The sequence below is a fragment of the Macrobrachium nipponense genome, chromosome 24, assembly GCF_015104395.2.
Source record: "Macrobrachium nipponense isolate FS-2020 chromosome 24, ASM1510439v2, whole genome shotgun sequence".
NCBI classification, from domain to species: Eukaryota; Metazoa; Arthropoda; class Malacostraca; order Decapoda; family Palaemonidae; genus Macrobrachium; species Macrobrachium nipponense.
The window spans coordinates 78,024,728-78,050,155 of record NC_061091.1 but is presented as its reverse complement, the minus strand read 5'-3'; the positions used below and the strand labels follow the sequence as shown (position 1 = coordinate 78,050,155).

The window sequence follows — 25,428 nt, the reverse complement described above, 5'->3', positions numbered from 1 at the left end:
AAACACACATTAACACACAAACAAGTAACATCCCCCCCCCCCCCATAAGAAAAGCTTCAACATCTACATTCTATCATATCCCAAGAAAGGACGAATCATTTTTCACAGAAATTCCACGCCATTATTGTCCAAAATGTAAAGGTCACCGGGAACAGTCAAGCGCCTTCAATCTTAAACCCGGGCGGATGGGCGGATCTGGAGATGTCTGGGTTGGGGGTTGCGGGTGGGAAGGGGTCAATGGTGGGGGGAAGTTCTGGGGACGTCTTATCATCCGACCCGGGTATTTACGGTGTATAATCTCCCACGTCGAATAACCATGTCTTTTCCTAACGACAAGTCAAACCCTTTCGTAATGCAGATATATAAGTAATGAAGGAATTAAATAAATATAATGTATATTTCGCGAAATTTAAACAACGTAAAAACCACATTTGCGTGTTTAAGGCGTAACCAAGTATTCGCATTATCATCGATTTCTGTCAACTCTGCCATGAAACCAGGCATGACACTGCGTGCAAAACGTAATAATACAGTAATGCTCATTAATGCACATTTCCTTAATAGACGCTATTGCTTTTATGTATAAAAAAGGCTGACATTTTTTATTATAACAAAGCTTACGTATACTACGTAGGTTTGCCTGCTGCTGCAGCCTGAGCCCGACCGAATCAAGTCACGTGATCATATCTGGCAACTCTATTTTACTTATACTTCCCCCAAAAATATCTCGTTATCCTAAAAATGGGGGCGAATTATTAATCCAAAAAATAGCACATTAAAACGATCAAATGTTTCGGTATATAAATGAAATGACAGGTATCCGAAACGATTAAATATATATAATTAATTATCAGACATGGCAACTGAACACCCCCCAGCTAGCTCAATGGCCGACGGTACCTGGCATCTCATCCCTAAATCAGCTGTTCTTCAGTCTGGGAGTGAGTGAGGTACGTGACACAGACAACACAGCAGTCAGTCACACAGACGGTACGTTAGTGTCCAGAGTGAAGGTACACTTTATAAAAGTCTCAAGTGATCTATCCACGGTTCTATATCCACGATGCCTCGTGACAGAGCTGCCGAGCAACTGAACGAGTTCAAGAAGAAGCAGACGGTACGTATATAAAGAGTAACTTTGGCTGGTTATAGGGTACGACAAAGGGCAACAGACTGGTTAGAGTAACTTATGGCGGTTATAGAGTAATGCCAAAAGAGGCTGCTTGTATGTGGAGTAACTTTTGATGGTTATAGAGTAATGCAACTAGAAACAGAGTAACTTTTCCTGGTTATAGAGTAATACAATAAGAAACAGGGTACGCAGTGTAACTTTGGCTGGTTATAGAGTAATACAAGAAGAAGAAACAGATGTACATAGAGTAACTTTGGCTGGTATTAGCATAAAAGAGAAACGTGTAGTAGAGTAACTTTGGCTTGGTAGAGCACAAGAAGAAACAGATGTACATAGAGTAACTTTGGCTGGTTATAGAGCAATAAAAGAAGAAACAGATGTATGTAGAGTAACTTTGGCTGGTTATAGAGCAATGCAAGAAGAAGAAACAGATGTACGTAGAGTAACTTTGGCTGGTTATAGAGCAATACAAGAAGAAACAGATGTACGTAGAGTAACTTTGGCCGTTTATTGAGTAATACAACAAGAAATAGATGTACATAGAGTAACGTTTGCTGGTTATAGAGTAATACAAGAAGAAACAAATGTTATGTAGAGTAACTTTTACTTGTAACGGAGTAATTCAACAAGAAACAGGCGGTACATAGAGTAACTTCTGGTGGTTATAGAGTAATAAAACAAGAAACAAATGTTATATAGAGTAACTTTCCCCGGTTATAGAGTAGTGATAAGTTATTTTAGTTACAGTTAAGCAGTCTTGCACACTTCTCTACCACGGTCGAAATATATGTCCTTCATTTTAACTTGAAACAGTAAATGTTAATGCCTAATTTTAGCTGTATATAACCATGTCTGTTACATTACGAACAAACTAACAAATAGCCCATCATTCAAATAATTCGAGGCTCTCTCCTTTTAAACAATTATGAATCAGATTAAATAACTAAGGGTAGTTTATGTCATTTGATATCCCATAATTAAATGAATTTATATAATTATTGAAGCAGGTTTAACGAACCAAAAATGAGAAATACAAAGGGAATTGGAAGCTCTAACTGGAATCGGCCGTCGTTACTTGAAATAACAGATACGAAGAATAATTAATAAGATCAGAGAAGAGGACTCATTAATTATGTCCATAGCTTCGAAAACAGACCTCAAAGTTATTCACAATTACATTAGGGTAGGTCAGGGAGCCGTACTACGTACAACCCCGATAAGAAGACGGTCTATAGGATTAGGCGTTCGCTATAACCGGGTTATAGGGTGTGTGGTGTTGCCAAAGTAGAGGCGAAAGATATTTATTTTAGTAATATATAAATCTAGGTCTTAAAATTTCGTTAAATTCAATATGTCATGATGTAGTTTTTCACAATAGGAAGAATGTGCTTTTATGCCTAAACAGATAGTGGTACCAGAGAGAGAGAGAGAGAGAGAGAGAGAGAGAGAGAGAGAGAGAGAGAGAGAGAGAGAGAGTGGTTTTGCTAAAACTTAACATTTGTAGTTTTCCTTATTTATAATGTTTTTTTTTTCTGAACTATTGCCCCACAACTCAATTCTAAGATGGGTAGAGCAGTATTTAATCATTGTAAATTCTCTCTCTCTCTCTCTCTCTCTCTCTCTCTCTCTCTCTCTCTCTCTACAAAAGAAGTTCAAAGCATCCAGGTGAGGCCAGTGAGGGAAAAGTAATTCTTTACGTAACTAGATCTGCTTTGGCAAAGCAAAGCAATAATTAATTTAAATAATTATCTATATATTCATTAATTAATTTTTTCTAATAACTTATCTCTTCTTTCTTTGTCTCCTATTACCTTCTGTTACTCCATTATGTTCTTTGGAACCTGAATTTCGTGTCAAATGATCCCTTTCGTGGTTTTTTTTCGTATGAATAGGGTTCATCTTTGACTCAATTATACTTCAATGACCCAACTAATATTTGACAACTCTTGAGAGACTTAAGAGATACTTTGTTAGTTTAAGATAGACATAACAATACTACGGTTTTCCTTGTTCAGTCTCTGAGGACAAGACTGCCTGAGCAACCTATAGGCTGATAGAGCTAGTCTCATATGCAGCTCTTGAGCAAGGGTGGTGTGATGTGGCTTGGTCCGCCCTGGACAGAACGAGTTTCTTCTTATTTTTATTTTTTTATAAAGTAGATGCTGCTTCAGGCTTCACATCTTGGCGCCCAGGAGAAGCCGAATTCAGGTTGTTTATGCAACAGGGCGCGCTAAGATTATATGATGCTCCTCTCTCGATATTATGGGACTATAGGTGCTATTAGAAAATACTTGAGATGAGTCTACATTAGCATCATGCTTTTATCCTTCTCTCTTTGACATCTACCAGAAATAGGCCTATTCGTCTTAATCCCCCGGTGAAAGATATGTCAGATGGATACAGTAAGGAATTTAGAAAGCTTGGGACCTGTGAGGTCATTCAGTGCTGAAATCCAGATTTTAAAAATGGGTTTGAATGTGTAGTAACAAGTGGTACTATGGAACAATTATCAGGACAGAGCAGGGGAGAGTAAGATGGAAGAAAGAGAAATTACTGTTTCTAAGAGAGAGAGAGAGAGAGAGAGAGAGAGAGAGAGAGAGAGAGAGGAGAGAGAGAGAGTCCCGGTAGTGACCTTGGGAGAACGGGAGAGCATTCAAGCAGATTGTGCCTGAATAACCCCCTTATAAAATGTTAAGATATAAGACTAGGCTGAAAGCAGTGGAAATATCTTTCAGTTTACACTAAATAAACTCGGGTACGTCGAAATACCTAAGAAAGAAGGGCAGTGATGTTCTTTTTTATGTATTTACTTCATGGAGAAAGTAAAAATAGTTTGGAAATGGGTGTCACCTGTGAAGAACATCGAGATATAGTACTATTTTAGAAGCCGGTAATTGGACCAGTTCGTTAAATTTATTCACTCGAAGCACGTGATGAGCTGCGCACGTGTCTACAGCTCACGTGTAATGGCTGAACGACGAGGAAAATGAAGATTTAAATTTAAAAATCTATAAAATACCGATCCTAATTCTCAACACATGCATAGAACGGTTCCAAAATTAAATACCTTCATAGGCCTATATTGTTTAAAATCAGTGAGCTTGAGGAGAAGGAACCAGACCCCAAAAATCTGATGTTGGTGGCCTTAACGTATTTGGTTCATACGTAAGACAACCGTAACTGGGTGGGCAGGGGTACCCGGTGGCATATACCCGGTGGGTGGTTGGGTAAACTTGTTCCACCAATCGCAGAGAAGGGAACAAAGTCCAGTCTACTGGTCAGACTTAAAAAAAATAACTACAGTCACTCTGGGAGGCTATGAATAAGTCTCTGGCTGCCAGGTATATGTAATCTTGATTGGTTGACAATACACAATTATTATTATTATTATTATTATTATATTATTATTATTATTATTATTATTATTATTATTAGAAGATGAACCCTATTCATATCGAACAAGCCCACCAAAGGGGCCACTGACTTGAAACTCAAGCTTCCAAGAACATTAGTACTACAGTGTTCATTTGAAAGTACAGAATGTAAAGGGAAATACAGAAATAGATCAATTATTAAAAAAAATAGATAAATTAACAAACTAATAAACAAAAATGTAAGAAAAATATGAAAAGGTGACTCAGGGGTCAACTATGAATGTGAAAGAAACTTGAAATACAATACACAGAATAATTTCAGTAGTTCTGATTACCCCAAACACGAAACGAAAGAAACTATCTTTTGAGATATTTCGAAAGTTTGGTCTGTGAATTAACAAGCCAAATGTCATTGTCAGTTGAAGAGATTATAGAATTCAGGCTAAAGATCAACCACTTGGACCTATGTAAAAAAATGTGAAAACAAATTCTCATAGCTGAATCATATTGAGAATTCTACGGCACAGAAAAAATATTGTAGGTTGAATAATTAGGCGATGAAATTCCATATATTAAAAATGTTTACCAGTCAAAACAATAAGCAGGGAGATTACAGCTTCTAGATAAACCGATAGCTTTTATCAGAGTTCAGCTTTGAAGAGGTCTAATCTTAGTCATTTTGTAAGCTTTATATATATATGTTTTCCCGGGTACTTCACATTGTTTACAAAAACGAGGACTCTCTCTCTCTCTCTCATAATTGATATTTATTTTCTGGGTTCGACCTGTGTTTGCCGGTGAAAAATCCCTGTAGCTCATTTTTCAAGTATAAATATAACCTAATATATACCAGAGAAAAAGCTTACTAAAGTTACTACCCTCAGCGCGAGCACCCCGAAGGGTGTCGGTATAAGTAAAGGGGCGAAGTGGTTACTATTCACAGATCCTCTGCCACTTAGAAGATTCCCTCTTCAAAATCCCTCTGCGGTGGGAGCCGTTCCAAGCATCCCCCGCCTCACCCTCCACTCGCAACTACTACTAGTACCCACGCGCTTCCCCATTCCTATAATTAGCGTTCTTGTGTGTGCTGCACATCTTTTTCGCTCCAGGATTTTTCTCCGATTCTATCATCTCACTCAGACCTTAGCAACCAGTCCCTTTAGACAGCTAACCAGTCACTCAATCACTTGCAATGCCATCTGGCGATGGCTCTCTCAACCCTCCCACTCTCCCATCATTCAACTTTGCTTTCTTTCTCTATTCATTCCCTAGAGTCTAGACAAATATGTATCTTTTATTCTGCTGTTCTGTCTTCAATATTTTGCTGGCTGTTTTGGGAGCAAGAGCCTGTGCTGGCAGTTGCTGTCTCAATCTAATACTACTTCTTCAGTAACCTTTGTCTTTGCATTTGCTTGAAGAGATTGCTTAAGATTTACTCATTAGTGTTCAATAAACAGTGGACCCCCGTATTCACATTCTCCTGTTTCGCGGACTCACGCATTCGCGGACTTCTCTCTGGAACATATCCGCCCATTATTCACGTGAAATTCGTGTATTCACGGTATTTTTCTATGAGAAATATCCACAAATTCCAGTTGTTTTCCTATCAGTTTCATCATAAAATGCCATTTTTGTGATAAAACTATTAAAAAAACCAGGTAAAAACATTTTTGTGGGTTTTTCTTGAGTTTTAACTAAGATAATAGGCCATTTTAAGCATTTTTATAGGGGTTCCAACTATTCGCTGGTTGTAGCTATTCACAGGGGCGTCTGGTACGCATCCCCCGCGAATACGGGAGCCCACTTTATACTGCCTTTTTGCCACTCACATTCTCCATGATTCCTCAATACATGGTTTTGGGTGCTACTACTGTCACCTCTTGTTGTGTAATGCAATGTGCCAGTCTTCCACAGTCTGAATCAGTCTTTTTACAGTCTTCTCCAGACTTTTTTTTATGGAGCTATGGATATCATCATCTCTTGGTGCCTTCATTCCTCCTGTAAATAAATAAATTAAACATATATACACTGGTACTCCATAGGGGGTTAGTGCAGTTTGTAATGAAAAATATAATTTGCAACTATTGGCAACAGGGAAATAGAAATAGGGTTATAACTTTAGTTATGGTGAACTTGTTTTTAGTTTTATGTAAAACTACATTCTCTTGGCTCCATAGGGGCTAGTGACTTCAGTGAAACTCGCTTAGTGCACTGTAGGCATTACTTAAAGTTCTCTGCAGTGTCCCTTTCTTAAGCCCCTATCTGCAACCTCTTTCATTCCGTTTGCTATACCTCCATTCATATCCTCTCTCTCTTCCATCTTTCTTTCCTCAATTCTCTCCTAACAATTGTTTCATAATGTAACTGCGAGGTTTTCCTCCTGTTACACCTCCAGAACCTTCTGTACTCTCAGTTTAACTTTCAGTTCTGAATGACCCCAATGGTCCCAGTGCTTGCCCTTCAGCCTAGACTTTATATTCCAATCCATTCCTATATCCTCTGACACCCTAAATAATGCCTAAAACAATAAAAAGTTATTTGTCAGCATGAAATTCCATACAATGTACTGGAAGCAATTTAACTCTGTCCTTTCCTTTGCAGACTCCTGAAGTCTTAACAACCTCGCAAGGATGTCCCCTGGCAGACAAGCTCAATTCCCTGACAGTGGGTCCCAGAGGTCCTATCCTCCTGCAGGATATCCAACTCCTGGACGAGATGGCCCACTTCGACAGGGAGCGCATCCCGGAGAGGGTAGTGCACGCTAAGGGCGCTGGTAAGATCCTCATTTGGAACTTTGGAGACTTGGCTTCAAGTTTTTGAATGCTAAGACTATCACAGCATGGAAATCACTCTCATAATTGTTGTTGTTATTATAATTATGATGCTGATATGTACAGACTTGCAACACAAAAATTGAATCAACATAAAATAAAGACTGAATATCACATTCATTTGTGGAAGATTTAAGAGAAATTCTATGTCAGTTAAGAGATTAAACATAAAAGTATAATGCCTGTAGGAAGGTAGTGCCATAAGCACACTTCACAAGCTAAAAATATAAAAAGAATTTTTTGTTCTAAGTTGAAAAAATGTTACGCAAAGTCCCGTGAAGATTTTAGTAATGAAAATCACCTAATCTCCCATTACCTTCCAGGTGCCTTTGGACACTTCGAAGTCACCCATGACATTACGAAGTATTGCAGAGCCAACATATTCAGTGAGATTGGGAAGAAGACACCTATTGCTGTAAGATTCTCTACTGTAGGAGGTGAAAGTGGTTCTGCAGACACGGCTAGGTAAGTAGTGGTTGCATTCATGTGATTCATTTAGAAACAGACTGCATAATGTTAATTTCTCAGCTCAAGGCACACTGTGGCTGTCACTGGCTTAACTCGAAAAACAAAATCCTATTGGGTAGGACCTAAAAGTCACTCATGACCTGAGTTGGCTGTGGTTTCCCATTTTGTTCTCAGTCACTAATGTGTGTGATTCATCACTGCGTTCATCTCCTGTTAGCTGAGATTTGTTTTTGTGCCCTTGTGTGTCTCCTGCTGGGAGGATGTTGCCCTCCCAGTGATCTTGTCCCCCTCCAGTAACCCAGTGTGTTATTCCTGTTCAATAGTTGTAGTTTTCTGTGTCAAAGGGAGGCATATCTGTATTTTTGTATGTGTGTAATGGCCACGCATAGACTACAGTTTTAGAACACATCACTGATTACTGAAAATCTCAATTTTATCTATACTTGTGTCAACTAGTATTATGTAATGCTTGCATAAAAGAATGTGCTAAAATCTATTGATACCCTAGGGAGCAATATGAAAATTTTTTTGTGCACTTAAATTCAAAAGTTGCAATGATACTAACTCACCTCTAAACTGATTTCCAACAGGGATCCTCGTGGCTTCGCTGTCAAGTTCTACACCGAAGAAGGGAACTGGGATTTGGTTGGCAACAACACACCCGTGTTCTTTATCCGAGACCCTATTCTTTTCCCTTCATTCATCCACACTCAGAAGAGGAATCCAGCAACGCACCTGAAGGTAAGAAGATGGATTTTAGAATGCCATATTTTGTTGTTCCTTATGCAGACTTCTATTCATTGCTTGTTGTCATCTCATACTGATAAGGTGTACAGTATACAAGCAAAACTTTCATGGAGAGGGACTAGGAATTTGCATTAATATACAAGACACTTTATCGGTATGTGTTTCTTAGGCAGTTTCAGGTTTTTGTTTGCTACTGTACTACACAACATTACTAACGCTAATAAACTTTTGTATAGTTCACTCTGCAAGAAAATGACCTTTTCATTCCACAAATAGTTTCTAGTAAACAAGGTACTATTGATCTAGAGCAGTGTTTCCCAACCTTTTTTAATTGTGACCCTAAATGCAGTCTTAACCTGGAGTAGCGACCCTAATCATAATAATAAATCCAGCAATTTCATGTTAGTTATACTTGCAAAATGTTTATGAGCTTTCGTTATTATATTTTAGTTTATATTTACTAGCACAATGAATTTCAACGCATTTGATGTGGGAATGAAAAAAAGTTAAAAAAAAAACACTATTTGCATATCCTTTTACACAAACAATAAGTATTTGTCATTGGTTAGTTATAGCAATTTTATACTTTGCTGATAAATTTAACTGATTCGCAAAATTAATACAAGAATTACATAAAAAAGTTGCTAGTCACCTAAAGTAAATTGGTTAATTACTCAAAATAAAAATGTGACCAGCTGTGAATTATTAACATGTATTTCTGTAAGACCCTCTGGCGACCCTCAGAAATACCCTTATGACCCTGGGGTTGAGAACCACTGCTCTAGAGGAAATGGAAAAACCAAGCTTTTTCAAGATTTTCAAAATGAAAACAATCACCAAGAACCAAAACATTAAGAAGGAGAAAGACTGAATATCACAATAAATATGAAGCTTGGTAGAATTGCATGACTGACAAGGTTACCGTAGTGAAAATGGTTTCAGGTTAACTTCATATTTGCCTCCCATTTCAGGACCCTGACATGTTCTGGGACTTCATAACCCTGAGACCTGAGACCACGCACCAGGTCACCATCCTTTTCTCGGACCGAGGTACTCCTGATGGCTACAGGCATATGAATGGTTATGGTTCTCACACTTTCAAGCTGGTGAATGCTGAGGGAAAAGCCGTTTACTGTAAATTCCACTACAAGACTGACCAAGGAATCAGGTAATCTGGATTTTATGGTGTGAATGAATATGACGAAAGTTAACATAAACTGGAACTGCATTACAATATGAAATTTAGGCCAAAGGCCAAGCACTGGGACCCATCAAGTCATTCATTGCTGAAAGGGGAATTAATGATAAAAAGGTCTTAAAGGTGTAACAGGAGGAAAACCTCGCAGTTGCAATATGAAACAATTGTTAGTTGAGAGTGGACTGTAAGATGGAAGGAAGTGAGTAGGAATGGAGTTGCAGTTAAAGGAATGAAAGGGATTCCAGCTAGGGGCCTTAAGTAATGCCTACAGCGCACTGCATGTAGTGCACTAATGGCACTACCTTCCCTATGGGGAAGGAAGTGTAAGCATGGTAATTTATCTAGCGTAATTTTAGCTTGTTATTAGTGTACAGCAGTGTACTGTATCCAGTTATATACATCAGAAACTAGTTTCCTTGGTTGCATGAAAAACGGTGACACTGTACAGTAATCTCTCAATCATCCACACTTCCTTTGTCTGCACTATACCCTTTGATCAAGTTCTCAGTGCACCTCTGTGCAAATGTGTGTAAGTACTTGATCGCACTTAATGGCAAAGTGCCAAAAAAACCACACAGATTCTGACGGATGGATGGGCAGAGTGAGGATGAAATGGCTTGGATGAGAGTGTAAGAGTTCCTCTGCTTAGCTGGGAAAATTAGTTACACATTGTACATACACTGATTGGCTCCATGGGAATGTTACTCTGTACTGAAAGATGTGTGTATAATTGAGGGAGACAGAGAGAATGTTCATTGTATGGGTAAGTACTACTATATTGCACAAAGAAAACAGTACCCACCCATAGAAAATCTAGATACTAAAGAAATCTAGCAAATGTGGTGGTACCACACACACTTTGCACTACTGTTCAACTTTACTGATAATGTGGTTATGGAGTTTTAGTTTTCATGTTACAAGTTTTACATACTACACAGCATAATTCCTTTACCTTTGGATTCTTTACAATTTTTTAAAAGTTAGTGCATATTTTCATAGACTAGCCAGGGTTACTGTAAGATTTTGGAGGCGGGCTAATACTTTTATGGGCTTGTAATTTGTAAAAGCATAAATAGAAGACTTTTATAAAGTGAATGCTAATCATAAATGGAGGGTTGTTAAAAAATAATTCCGTTATCAGGAATACATGAGGAAAGTTCAAGTGAGACTATGCATTAACCCCTTTGAGAAAAATTCCATTGAAAAGAATGGCACTGTTTGCTGTTGAGCTTATATTGCACCTCTTTGGGGCAAATAAGTTGAGAAGGTGCAATATAAGTGCAACGGTATATAGGGATTGCCATTCTTTTGTAATAATAATAAAATAAAATTCAAGCTGTACATAATTCTGAACTGAATTTCAGAAATTTGAGCGCGGAGAAGGCCGACGACTTAGCTGGAACTGACCCTGACTATGCTATTCGTGATTTGTACAACGCTATTGAAGACGGTGACTACCCATCATATACTATGTACATCCAGGTATGGCATTGCATTTCTCAATAGATGTCATTATGAGAAAGGTTGTAAAGCATTTGAATATTTAAAATCAATTTAAGTATAGAGTAGTATATTAAATTCTACCCTCCATATACTTTGTACGTCAAGGTGTGGCATTAAATTCCTCTGTTAAATGTGATGAAAAGGTTGGTTATAATCAACTTAAGGTATAAAATATATGAAATTCTACATCTTTTATCTTTAACAAAACAGGTTATGACATACGAAGAGGCTGAGAAGCACCGGTTCAATCCTTTCGACTTGACCAAAGTGTGGCCACACAAGGATTTCCCTCTCATCCCTGTGGGACGCCTCACTTTTGACAGAAATCCTAGGAACTACTTTGCAGAGGTGAGTGGCTCTTTCACGAAGATTAGTCATTACTATCTCCTTTGCTTATGGAAACTCTGTTGTCATTTTAACTGCAATGCATTTCTGTTATTACTTTGAGAATGATCTCATTGTTTATTTCAATTTCAATGTGTATGGCAGAAAGATTCCACTTGCATTAACTTTAATACAGGGAAGTATTAGTTAGTTTCAAGTTAAGTACAGTGTAAGTTTGGCAATAAAGTGCTATCGGTACATACATTTTGGTTACAAATTTTGAAATGTTATGAAGAAAATTTTAAAAGAAAATATCCTGGAAGTTGACTTCTTAACTCTTAAAAGATTCTGGATTATCTTCATGAATGAGATGATGGTAGTGTACCAGATTGTGTTTCACACCATCTTCCTAAAATAAATTTGTGGGTTAAGTAGGCCTGCCCAGCCTGAAGTTTTGTTCATTATAGGGTAGGAGGTTTACGGTATGTGTGTGAAACATTAGGATAATCCATTACGTACTTGGATTTTTCCTTCCAAGTATTAACATCTTCCAGTATTATGAGTTGTCTTATATGAAATGGCTCAAGGGTTGTCACCCTAGATATACTTGTACCAGTCAGAAACTTTAGGTATTCCTCAGAGCAGTGTTGTTGGACCTTTGCTTTTTATTATCTGTATACTAGTGACATGTGGCAAGGCCTGGTGAACTGACGGTTTGTTCATGAAACTTACCTGTCAGATATATATATAGCTGTATTTTCCGAAGTCCGACAGAAATTAAAAAAAACTACGACACGTAGTGGGAGTCAGGTGGTTAGTACCCATTCCCGCCGCTGGGAGGCGGGTATCAGGAATCATTCCCATTTTCTATTCATAATTTTTCTGTCGCCGGTGTTGTAAACACAGTTTTCAGCACCTCCGTCTTGAATTTAGGAAACTTGGCTACTATAAGTACCCCTTTTTTGATTTTTTGGTATCTTGACTTTTGGATCGGTGGCTAGGCACACGTTGATTGTGGATTTGGATTGATTTTGGCTTGATTTCTCTTTAAATAAGATGTCTGGTTCTAGTTCGGCTAGCGCCAGGTTTTGTACCAAGAGTGATGTCGAGTAGGCTACTGAAAGCATCAGTGGGGACCCCTCATACTTTGTGTAAGAGTTGCAGAGAGCATGATTGTATGTATGAAAGTCGCTGCAAGGAATGTGAGTGTCTTTCTGATTCTGGATGGAGAGCGTATGAGTCCTATCTGCGTAAGTCTTGAACGGGATAGGTTTAAGGAGGTCTTCCTCCAGGAGCGTTTCAGGTAAACGTCAGGAAGTTCATGTTTCTCCTACTAACCCTCTTTAATCACTACTCCTAACCCTGTAGTGTTGCCTTCTGGCCCTGAATCAGTGTCTGTGGAGGGTAATACCCTTACACTTATCTTAGAGTCGATTTCGTAATTTAGAATCTAAAGTGCTCGCCTTAGAAGGCAAAAGTGAAGGTGCAAAGTGCAGTGACAGTGCTCCTTCGTTGGTGGAGGGTGCGTCAGATCGGCCCCATTTCGCCTCTAGGCTAGACCGCTGCCGGACTCCCAGGTTTCAGGGAGAGGGCATGTCGAAAGCTGCAGGAGGGTTACGGGGAACGCCCACCGATCTTGACGTGCCTTCGGCAGTATCTGTGACGTTACACAGACTGCCAAGGAGCGTGCGCGTGCACGCCCTCCTGAAAGAGTGTTTCTCTTCTTTCAGAGGCTTCCTCCCCGCACAAGGGGTGGAGCTCTCATTCTATTTCACGCCCGCTGAAAAGGAGCGTTGGTGATCGTGACGCTTCACGTCCAGTTTTGGCTCTCGAGAGGCGATCATCGCCTGAGAAAGTGTGTTCGCAGCCTTCCCGCCACAGAAGAAGCGTAAGGAGTCATCGGATGATGACTTGTTGAGCGCCCCAGTCGCTCTCGAGCGCGTGCTATGGGCAGTTTCTGGGAGAAGGAAGAAGGCGTCCCCTCGCCCCTCGCCCTTCTACAGGATCAGCCCGTCACCTGACAAGGAATCCTCGCCTACTGAGAAGATCCTGCGCTCTTTGCAGCAACAGCTTTACTGATGCTCTTGCTAGAAGGGACGCAAACCACGTCCCAGGAAAGGAAAGGATGACCGTCTACCTGTGAAGAGATCTAGAAGGTCTCCCTCTCCCTCTCCTCGCTCGTCTATCTCTCCACTTTCTTCGCCTGCTAGAGTTCGTGCGACTCCCCAGCGGCTCTCTGGAGAACGTGAAGAGGATTTTGCTCGCTCGGCGCATGAAGCGGTATTACCCGCTCGTAAGCTTGCGGTGCGAGAGCTCGATACTTGCGTGAGCGCTTCGGTGCAAGTTCACGTTCCTGACGCTCGGTCGGAAGCCAAGCGAACGCCAGTGGCATCTAAGAGTGCACCAGCTGAAGCAGAGCGCGCACGAGATGTTAAGCGCGCTTTAGTAAATGTCATTCGCACGCCAGTGGACGCCAAGCGTGCGCCAGTGGACGCCAGCGGCGCGCGAGTGGACGCCAATCCGCGCTAGTTGCAGCCAGGCGTGCGCCAGTGGACGCCAGGTATTGCGCCAGTGGACGCCAGGTGTGCGCCAGTGACCCAGGTGGTGCGCCAGAGGACGCTCGTGGACGAAGATGTGGAGTTTCGTCGCCTCCCACCTGTTTGTGATGAGACTTTGCAAGTTACTTCGGGTCTTAGAGATACGACCGGAGTTTTCTTTAATGAGTCAGCTTTACCTTCCACTTCACAGCAACGCGCCTCTTGGAAACTTAGACCAGATGGTCCTTGGTCCAGCCTATTTGCCTCCAACTTCACCTGTGTCGGATGCAGAGGTTAGCGACGCTTCGGTTGAAGTGGATGATGATAAACTTTGGCGCAGTCTCTTCCGACTACCAGGTTTTGACCCGCCTTCTTCAATCAGAGTTTGGAGAGACGTTTCACCCGGAAGCTCCTCGCTCTCCTCCTTCACAACTTTCTTCTTCAAGATCAACAAGGTCTCGGCATTCGTCAGAATGAAGAAGTCCCTTTCAACTAAGAGGGCTCTCGTAAGGTCCATGACTGGATGGAGAAAAGGAAGTCCCAGGGAAAGACTTCTTTTGCCCTGACCACCTTCGAGACTTAGTGGAAGGCTGGCATTTGGTATGAGACGGGAGAAGACGTAGGTATTAGACTTCCCTCGTCAGCCCAAGGAGACTTCGCCAACATTGTGGATGCCTCGAGGAGGTCTCACCTGTCCTCTTCGAAAGTTTCCTGGTCAACTACGGAAATGGACTACCACCTTAAAGGGCTCTTTCGGACGTTAGAGGTCTTCAACTTTCTAGATTGGTGTTTGGGAGTTCTGGATGCCAAGTCTAGGAGTTCCGACTCGATTAGTCTGGGGGAGCTGTCCAGCGTAATGTCGTGTATGGGACAAGGCCGTCAGAGATGGTTCGGAGGAGCTTACAGCTCACTTTTGCACAGGGCTCTTGAAGAAGAGATCCCTGTTTTGCAATTTTACAGCTAAAATCTGTTTCTCCGTCACAGAAAGCAGACTTGCTCTTCGCTCCTTTTTCGGATCATCTCTTCCCCCAGGCTATGGTAAAAGACATTGCGACCAGTCTTCAGGAGAAGGCCACGCAAGATCTCCTCGCACAATCTTCAAGGAGACCTGCGGTTCCTTCGTCCTCGGGAGTTTCGATTCTCAAGAAATCGAGCCCTTTCGTGTAGTTCTTCTCGAGACCAGCCCCTCGAGGAAGAGGCACGTCCAGAGGCAGAGCCACTGCGCTGGCCAAGAACAAGAAGTGAAGCAGAAGTCCTTCAGTCACCGGTTGGAGCCAGGCTTCAGCTTTTTGCGCAAGCCTGGGAAGAGAGAGGTGCGGACAAATGGTCCGTGGACATCTTAAAGAAGGGTTACCGGATCCCGTTCCTGAAACCACCCCACCCCCGCTGTCTACGACACCCAGGGGACATGTCTCCTTCCTATCGGGGAGAAAAGCAACAAGTGCTTTACGATCTGTTAGATCAGATGATCGTGAAACACGCCGTAGAACAGGTCTCCGACTTTGAACTTCCCCTGGATTTTACAACAGACTGTTCCTGGTGCCAAAGCAGTCGGGGGAATGGCGACCGGTACCGATGTCAGCAACCGAAACCTCTTTGTCATCAAGCAGAGGTTCAAGATGGAGACACCTCAGTCAGTGATGGGAGCCTTGAGACGGGGGATTGGATGGCTTCACTAGATCTCCAGGACGCGTATTTCCACGTCCCCATCCACCCCCAGTCCCAGGAAATACCTGCGGTTTGTCCTGAAAGGAAAAGTGTTTCAATTCAGGGCTCTCTGCTTTGGACTCAGCACTGCTCCCATGGTATCACCCTACTGATGAAGAAACATTGCGAGGTGGCTTCATCTTTCCAATGTCAGGATCTCTCTCTACCTGGACGACTGGCTCGTACGAGCCTCGAAAGACCGGTGTCTGGAGGACCTTCACACGACTTTGGCGTTAACGAAGTCCCTGGGGTTTCTCGGTGAACCATCGAAAAGTCACATCTGAACCCCTTCTCAGTCTTTAGTCTATCTGGGGATTCAGATGGACTCAGTGGCTTTTTTTCGGGCTTTTTCCGTCCCAGGGGCGACAAACTAGATTGCCTAAGCAAAGTGTCAACCTTTCCTTTCTGGGGAAGGAATCATGCTCGGTGAGGGAATGGATGAGTCTGCTGGGGTGGGTCCCATTTCCTCACTGGAGAAGTTTGTTTCCCTAGGGAGGGTTGCACCTCAGACCTCTTCAATTCTTCCTGTCGGACAATTGGAAGCACCAAAACACTTTGGATTCGATTCTGGTATTATCAGAAGAGGTAAAGGAACACCTAAGATGGTGGACCGACCCTTTGAGCTCGCAGAGGGTCTTTCCCTCAAGCTTCAGAACCCCGACCTAGTGTTGTTTTCCGACGCGTCTTCCACGGGGTGGGGAGCAACACTGGGGGGGAAGGAAGTGTCAGGCACCTGGAGAGGGGAACAGGTGTCCTGGCACATAAAACCTCAAAGGAGCTGGCAGCAGTTCATCTGGTGCTCCAGTTCTTTCAGAACGAAGTCTCCGGCAATGTGGTGCAGATCAACTCGGACACACCACAGCCCTGGCATACCTCAAGAAACAGGGAGGAACCCACTCTCGATCCCTGTTCTTCCTTGCAAAGGAAATCCTGTTATGGGCGAAGGCACACGACGTCTCTATACTGACGAGATTCATATCAGGTTTGGGTAGAAAACGTACCGTGCAGATCTGCTCAGTCGACAAGGTCAACTTCTGCCGACGGAGTGGACTCTCATCAGGAAAATATGCCAGAGGTGTGGAAGTTATGGGGATGTCCTCTCGTAGACAATCTTCGCAACTTCCAGGACAACGAGACTCCCGCTGTACTGCTCTCCAGTTCTAGACCCAGGAGCAGTAGCAGTAGACGCCCTTCTTTGGGACTGGACGGGACTTAGACGTATATGCCTTTCCCCCGTTCAAGGTTCCTAGGGGAAGTGATAAGAAAATTCGCGGCATCAGAGGGAACGAGGATGACCTCTCATGCGCCCCTTCTGGCCAGCGACCGACTGGTTCACAGAGGTCATGTCCTTTCTTGTAGACTTTCCGAGGACTCTGCCTCCAAGGATAGATCTACTCAAACAGCCCCACTTCGAGAGGTACACACAAAAACCTCCCCGCTCTGAGTCTGACTGCGTTCAGACTATCCAGAAGTTGGCCAGAGCGAGGGGTTTTTCAAGACCTGTGGCGAAAGCAATCGCAACGGCAAGAAGACCTTCTTCTATTGCCGTATACCAATCCAAGTGGGCTGTTTTCCGGAGCTGGTGCAGGAAGAAAGACATTTCCTCCACCTCTACCTCTGTGAGCCAGATCGCAGACTTCCTTCTCTACTTGAGAAATGAAGTTCGCTTAGCGGTACCTACGATAAAAGGCTACAGAAGTGTGCTTTCTGTAGTCTTTAGGCATAGAGGACTGGACTTGGCCAACAACAGAGACCTTCATGATCTTCTTAAGTCTTTCGAGACTTCGAAGGTACCTCAACCAAGAGTCCCTTCTTGGAATTAGACATTGTTCTAAAGTTTTTGATGTCCAGTAATTTTGAACCGCTCAACTTAGCTTCGCTTAGAAACCTTACAAGGAAGACACTTTTTCTAACTGCTCTGGCGACGGCGAAGAGAGTTAGTGAGATCCAGGCTATAAGCAAGCATGTTGGGTTTAAGAACTCGGATGCGGTTTGTTCTTTAAGCCCTATGTTCTTAGCAAAGAACGAAAAGCCAAGTCCAACCCTTGGCCCAAGACATTTGAAATCAAGGGTTTGACAGAGATCGTGGGTAATGAGCCAGAGAGAGTCCTGTGCCCTGTCAGGGCTCTCAAATTCTATTTAGACAGAACGAAGGACTGTAGGACCTTCGGGCAACTTGTGGTGCTCGGTTAAGAAGCCCGATCTTCCCATGTAAAAGAACGCGCTTTCTTTCTTCTTGAGAGACACCATTAAGGAAGCTCATTCCACATGTAGTGATAGTGACATGAAGCTTTAAAAAGTGAATGCCCACGAGGTGAGGGCTATTTCGACCTCGATAGCCTTTCACAGAAATAGGGCACTCAGTTGACATTTTGAGTGCCACATATTGGCGGAGCAAACTCGGTGTTCGGCTTCACACTACCTGCGGGAGGTGAAAGCGACATACGAACATTGCTCGTCGCTTAGACCATACGTCGCTGCAGACACTGTTTTGGGGGCAGGAGGTAGCACTCATCCTTTCCTTTAGTGGTTAGATGAGCTTTTAATTGTGTGTTTTTTTTTTTGGTTGTGGGGTTGACCGCCCGAGGCGGATCTCCCTTCTTTAGTCTAGTTTAGTGGTATACCTTTGGTAGACTAGGCCAGGTGGTTTTTTGACTTCGTTGCCCTCAGTGTATGGTCAATGGTCTAGTCACATCGTGGTCACGCCCCCGTTGACAGATCATCTTGAGTGCACCAGCTATATAGGTCTCTACCTCGCTGGCAACTCTTATAGCACAAGCAGACTTACGCGGCAGTAACCACGAAGTCAGCTATGCTAACAGGTAAGGAATCAAGATATCATTTATCTGCATATATATGTTTCCTAAAATCTTCTATTCTGTCTACTCCCACCACCAAAGGTGGGATTCAGCTATATATATATCTGACAGGTAAGTTTCATGAACAAAATGATATTGTAATGATACAATTAAGTTTGTTCCATACTTACCTGGCAGATATATCAATTAAGTACCCACCCACCTCCCCTCAGGAGACAGTGGAAATAAAAATTATGAATAGAAAATGGAATGATTCCTGATACCCGCCTCCCCCAGCGGCGGGAATGGGTACTAACCACCTGACTCCCACTACGTGTGTCGTAAGTTTTTTAATTTCTGTCAGACTTCGGAAAATACAGCTATATATATATCTGCCAGGTAAGTATGAACAAACTTAATTGTATCATTACAATATCATATTTCAAATGCTGATGCTACTACTCTTCTGTCTGTCGTTTTCCTTCTCCACACTTTAGGTCTGTGATTGCAGAATCCTCGAATAGAGATCTGGTACATTCATGAGTGGAGTAGGCTTTGGGGCACAAAGCTTATTTAAACCATTCTAAAACTCAAAGTAGGATACGTAGTTGTTTCAGAAAAAATTTGCATCCTGATTTACATTTGAATTGTATGATTTTAAATGTCAGTGAAATGTTTTAAAATGTTTTGGGATGAAACTATTATATCTAAACATTTTAACTTCTTTGTTTGCAATACTATTCTCCTGTTCTCCAGTGTGGTGTTCTGGTGCTGACTCTCATCTCAGACTCTTGGATAGTTATCTCATGAGTTATGTTTATTTTGCCAACTCTTAATGTTGCCTTGTGGCATAGACGTCAAGTGAGTTTATTATGTCTGTTGCATAAAATATACTGCAGCAACAAATATCCTCTGCATTCTTCTTTACCTGACCTTGCTGTTTTTGCTCACAATACTAGGCAGGCTCCTACTGCAAACATTGTGTGAGTTTCTAGTATCAGGTTTAATAATAGCACTTAGTTTGTTAGGAGTTTTATCTAGGCTAGAACTAAAATGTGGAATAGTTTGCCTAGTGCAGTTGTGTAAGCTTCTGATCTTCAGATATTAAGTGAGGAGCAAATTCATTCTCGTTCTCTGCTGACATCTACTGAATTTCAGGTGTATTAGTTTCATTTTTTATTCGCTTTGATTTGTATATCACCTTTTCCCATAACTTGTCTCTCTCTGCAGGCTGACTTTCCTTCGGAACCCTCTCGAGTTTATAGTCTGGTGACTCTGTCCATAAGAGTTTTCAGTTGAAGATTTAATGAAAAGAAAAAGAAGGGAATAATATCTTTATCTGAATGTTAATTGCATAAACCACAGAACAGTTGAACGTTTGAGTGTCTGCTACAATAAGCATAATCCACAGTACTTGTCTAAAGGTTTCTCATAGTAAATACGCATCTTACCACAGTACCTTATGCAGGACTGATTGACTATAGTGCACTTTGGTTGCTTGGAGAATTTGTTTGGAGGGAGGTACCTAGGAATATGAAACTTTCTGCATGGTTCTTTAGCAGAAGAGTGGTTCTGATTACATTTTACTATTCGCATTATCCATGCCAGTACATAGTTGAGAATGTCTGTGAAAAGTCATGGGGTTCAGGAGCATCAGTATCAGTTAATGAGTTCTCCATGAAACATGTCTACTTTGAGAGATATAAAGCTTCTGCCTGGTATTCATGAAAACTCATTATCTGATCTTGGAATTCTCTTTTACCCCAAGCATACAAGTAAATAACTTCCTCCTAGATAACTTCCTTCTCTAATCAAAAGGGATAAAAGATTCATAATTCAAGTGGCACTAGCCAAACCCATTTGACTGAAACAAGAGCATTGCAAGAATACGGCAATCCCTGCTGTAATGATCTTTGTATGTAAGTTGAATAGAATGCCTCGAGGCTTGCCCCTAAAACCACTCTACCCTGGGATCCTTGAGGGCAGTTCTCAATGGCAGTTCTGCCCATGGGATGCAATATGATAGATCTTACAGATAAATCACAGGTCCAGACATTAATGGGTAGTTGAAAGTCCCCCACAAAGCTTCCACTATTAGATGTGTATCGATGTGTATACAGATGTAATTATAAGATTTTTTAGTATTTATCAAAGCAGAATATTTATCAAAGGTGGGAAAAACTACACTAAGAGGGAGATATGAGAGACAGTCAAACTTGAGCCTAGGAACAAATTCCAGGCATTCAAGAGTTGTGTTTCCATGTGTAGGAAGTTTCTTGTTTAAGGGAAAACTTGGACTTTCATATTTGCTATAGTGTACCTTCTCAAAGGGTTTGTGTGTATGTGGACTATACATTAGTGCCAACTTTTATATTATTTCTCATGCAGTTACTTGTCTGTTATGTGGGGAGATGATTCTTTTTGTGGTTATTAATATACAAAAGCAACCTTCCAGAATGTCCAAACAGATTGTGGTTAGACTTGCTAACATGTCACTATCAGGAAACTTGCACTTTTGTTTGAACAAGAGGTTGAGGGTTTACTTTGTGATGCAGTTTCTTATGTTAACTGATTTTGTCTAGACTCTACTCAAAGAAATGATAAAGATTCCTCTCTATTTCTTCAGGTGGAACAGATTGCCTTTTCTCCAGCAAATATGGTCCCTGGCATCGAAGCATCACCCGACAAGATGTTGCAAGGACGTCTTTTCTCCTACAATGACACCCATCGCCATAGGCTGGGCGCAAACTACACTCAGATACCTGTCAATTGTCCTTATCGCTCTCGTGCTAGGAACTACCAGAGAGATGGGCCAATGACCGTCGACTACAACCAGGTAATTATAGTTACTTGAGTATTACGTGATGCTCTTCATCATCCTAGTGACTTTAGAAAGATTGGTAAATGTTTTTCAGTTTTCCTTTAATAGACTTGAAGATAATAGATCAGTATTGACCTTTGAAACTTTAAGAGTAAGCCACAAATAGGAAAACAAATATATTTAGAGGCAAAAACATTTTTGGAGCGTCATGTTCCCTCCTCAGTGAGGGGACATTGAATGTGTCCACACTGGAGATGGAGCAGACACTCTGAAACCATTTGTGCTTCTAAATATATTTGCCTTCTAATTTGTGATTTTTTCCTTCTTAATTGACAAGCAGATATTGTAAAGGCAATAGTTTTAAGCTATTAATACTGTCACTATAGTTGCATTGCCATTAAAATATTCAAGCAAGGATGGAATAAAAACCCTGCCTGAGTCATTTTTCAAATCCCATGAAACCCCTAGTAGTTTCTATTCACTTTTACAAACTGTATGATTACTCTGTTTACAGGAAAGTGCTCCCAACTACTTCCCAAACAGCTTCTCTGGACCTATGGATTGTAAAAGGCATTCAGAGTCCACTTTCACTTGCTCGACCGACGTTAATCGGTACAACAGCGGTGATGAAGATAACTTTACTCAAGCTGGTAACTTGTTTAGACATGTAAGTTATTTGACAGTTTCAAATTATGTTGCATTGTGGCATGCTGTGGTGTTCTTTAGTCTGAATATTCTTGTTAATGTACAAATAGGGGGGTGGGAAATTGATTTAATATTTATTTGTACACAAGACATAAAACTGTTAGCTGCTACAGATGTGGAGTAGGTATACTGTAGCCACTGAATGACAGTTCTCAGTGCTCGGCCTTTGCCTAATTTTTATATTCCATTCCACAGTTTTATTTATTTTTCACCACTGTGGTGATCACTTTAAATAAACTGCTCAGTAAACTGCAAATATATGGACAAGATACTATAGTGATACACCCTCCACATCCCTGGTAGTCAGTGCACGGATATCTTCAATATTCAGATCCAAATGTCCCACTGAAAACTATCCTTTGGTACGGTAACCTAACTTGGTATAACTTGTGAATTTTACTCACTCTGCAGGATAATATAGATGTTGAAAGAACCTCTTTTGGATCTAAGGTTATTTAGTAATGCATTTTATGCATTTTTAACTGTGTAAGGAGTTTTAACAAATTCCTAAGGCTGAAAGTGAGGTTCTAATTCAAGAGGTGGATTCTTTTTGCATCACGAGAGACTCGAGGCTTTTTTATGACGGTATATTTGAATGTGTTTACTGTGTGTGTCACTTTGTTTTCCTCTCTTTCTTAAAAGTCAAGAAAAATGTTTGCTAAAATAGGAACATGGGTAGAAAGTGGAGAGATACACCACCCACACACATTTTGCCGTACACCATCACACTACTTGGTATGAATGCAAAGGTAATTCTTTACATGAGGTTTGAAATTCTATTTGCATCTTTGCCTAAAAACCTTTCTTGTTGAAAACCTCACTGGATAAATCCCAAGCATGTGTTTTTATTGCCTGGATTCTGTAATGGAACCCTGTGGATTGTGTCTGCTCAGCTCCACAGAGGGGTAGTGCCATCAGTGCACCTCATCCAGTACACTGTAGGCATGACTTTAAATTCTTTGCAGGAACCCTTTTGTTCTTTTCACTGTACCTCTGTTCATATTCTCTTTATTCCATCGTACTTTCCACCCTCTCCTAACTGTTGTTTCATAGTGCAACTGTGAGGTTTTCCTCGTGTTACACTTTTAACACCTTTTTACATTCAATTTCCTTTTCAGTGCTGAATGATCTTACAAATCCCTGCGTTTGGCCTTTGTCCTAAATTTTCTGTCCCATTCCATTATGTTTGCTCAGAGACTGGAGTTACAGAAGCAGCTCTCTTGGTTGGTAACCAAGAGGATGCAGAAGGTGGGTTACAGACAGACAAATATGTTAGGAACACTGAAGAGAGAAAGTGACACTTATGAGAAAATTAACACCACCTTTTCCTAACCAAAATGCACCATGTTTCATGCAGTACAGGGTAAAATGAACTGTCCTGTTATACAAAAGACTTCAAAAGAACCTTATTCAACTGTAGAATGATGGTGATTAAATGCAGTTGTATAAAATTATAGAACATGGGCACAAGAGGAGTTTCATGAATGGTGAGTCCACCTTATGAGAGATTAAAAAAAAGAAGAGATATCTGTGGTGAGAGTGACCCTTCTTAAGGCAGGAAAAAAGCATGAGTGAATAGCAGTATCAGGGCCTTGTCATTTGTACAAACATCATCATCTTTCTACCTTATTAGTCCCATTGTATAACAGGGTCGGTCACTCGAGTCAACTCTCTCTATCTACTTCTATTTCTTGCATCTTCTTCCCCCAGTCCTACCTCACCCATATCCATCCCCACCATATCCACCCATCTGATCCGCTGACACCCCATACTTCTTCTCCTTATCACTGGCATGTTCTTAGCTCTCTTGATTGGTTCCACCTCCTTCTCTTCTTATTATTACATGGCCATACTATCTCAGACGAGTTTCCCTAGCCTTCTCCTTCACATTACATATACCACACATCTTATATCTTGACTTTCCCTCCTTTCCAGTAGTGTCCTTTCCAGTAGTGATATTCCAGCAGTTCATCTCACCATCCTCATCTCAGTTCTTTCCAACATTTGTACAAACATGAACTGTATCAAATCAGATTGAGAACTTCTCTGTAAAACTAAATATTACCTGATCAATGACTTCTTCATTTCCGCAGGTCATGAACGAAGAGGAACGCCAGCGGCTAGTCAGCAACATTGCCGGTCACCTTGTGAACGCACAGAAGTTCTTGCAAGATCGTGCCATCAACAACTTCAGCCAAGCTGATCCCGAGTACGGTGCTGGAATACGCAGGGCTCTCGAAAAACTACAGAAGGCAGCAGCGTCTCACCCTGTGAACCTTGTAGCTACTCCTGCTTCCAATGCCAAGCTATAAAGAAAAGAATAAAGATTGACAGCGTTGTAACATCAGTGATAATAATAATTAAGGAAGTTTGATATATTTAAATATGTATTGTATTGCATTTGTCTGTAATGTATTGGTGCCTGTTAGTAACAGCTAAGTACACTAATATTCATTAATATAAATACAATGTCATATGGTTGGTATAATGGGAGATATAATTTCTTTTGTTATATACAATATTTTATTTTTTCCAATGTTATTCCATTTGTTTATGTTGCTGTGAAGTACTTATCATAATGTGTCAAGTGTGAAGCACTAATGGGTATAATCTTGCAGTTTTAATTCAGCTAATTTACCCAGGATAGAGTAAAGTATAGTTGTAAGAGAGAGCAGTTTATTTTATCTATGTTATTTCACCATATGAGTGCATGTCATCCATGAGAGATTCACTTTTCAATTTTGGGTTTTGTTGGCGTTCCTTATTAGGCAAACCTTAATGACCTCTTAACTTTTAAAACACTAAAGGGCAGCTATCACGAAGTCTTCGGGAAATACATGACTTGTAAAGGATGATTAGCCAAATTGCTATGCAGTCCAGTACCAATAGTTCCCATTGTATGCAATTTTAATTAAAATGTAATTTTTATTAATATGATTGTAAATGTTTACGTTCAAATAAGTAAAGAAGTTATGTATTGTCTCGTAGGAGCTCTGATGCCATACAAGGTTGTTAAGGTCAGATGTAGCCTAGTGCTTGCTTAGCCAAGAGTTCTCAAGCATTTTGTAATATAAAATTCAATATAAGTAAAGTGCTACAGGTTTCAAAACATAAGAATCCTTCTTATATTACTTTGAAAAAGTATATTTATCTTTAGTTTTTATTTTTAGGTTGTATTTTTAGGGACAGAGTTTACAATTTAATCCTGTTAAATTTTGCACAACCACCACAATGCAAAAGTTTATTTTCTGCGAAAAGTAAGGTACACATTCACCACAAGACA

At 41.0% G+C, this 25,428-nt stretch overlaps 1 protein-coding gene across 1 annotated transcript; it reads left to right on the top strand.

Moving 5' to 3' along the window:
* The first annotated feature begins 924 nt into the window (after positions 1 to 924).
* On the top strand, positions 925 to 25,428 carry LOC135205829 (catalase-like). Its single transcript, XM_064237079.1, has 10 exons — positions 925 to 1,117; positions 7,108 to 7,279; positions 7,661 to 7,802; positions 8,396 to 8,546; positions 9,524 to 9,720; positions 11,115 to 11,232; positions 11,464 to 11,601; positions 21,246 to 21,455; positions 21,955 to 22,107; positions 24,239 to 25,428. Exons 1-10 carry the CDS (start codon positions 1,064 to 1,066, stop codon positions 24,455 to 24,457), a joined length of 1,554 nt encoding a protein of 517 aa, XP_064093149.1. The 5' UTR covers positions 925 to 1,063; the 3' UTR covers positions 24,458 to 25,428.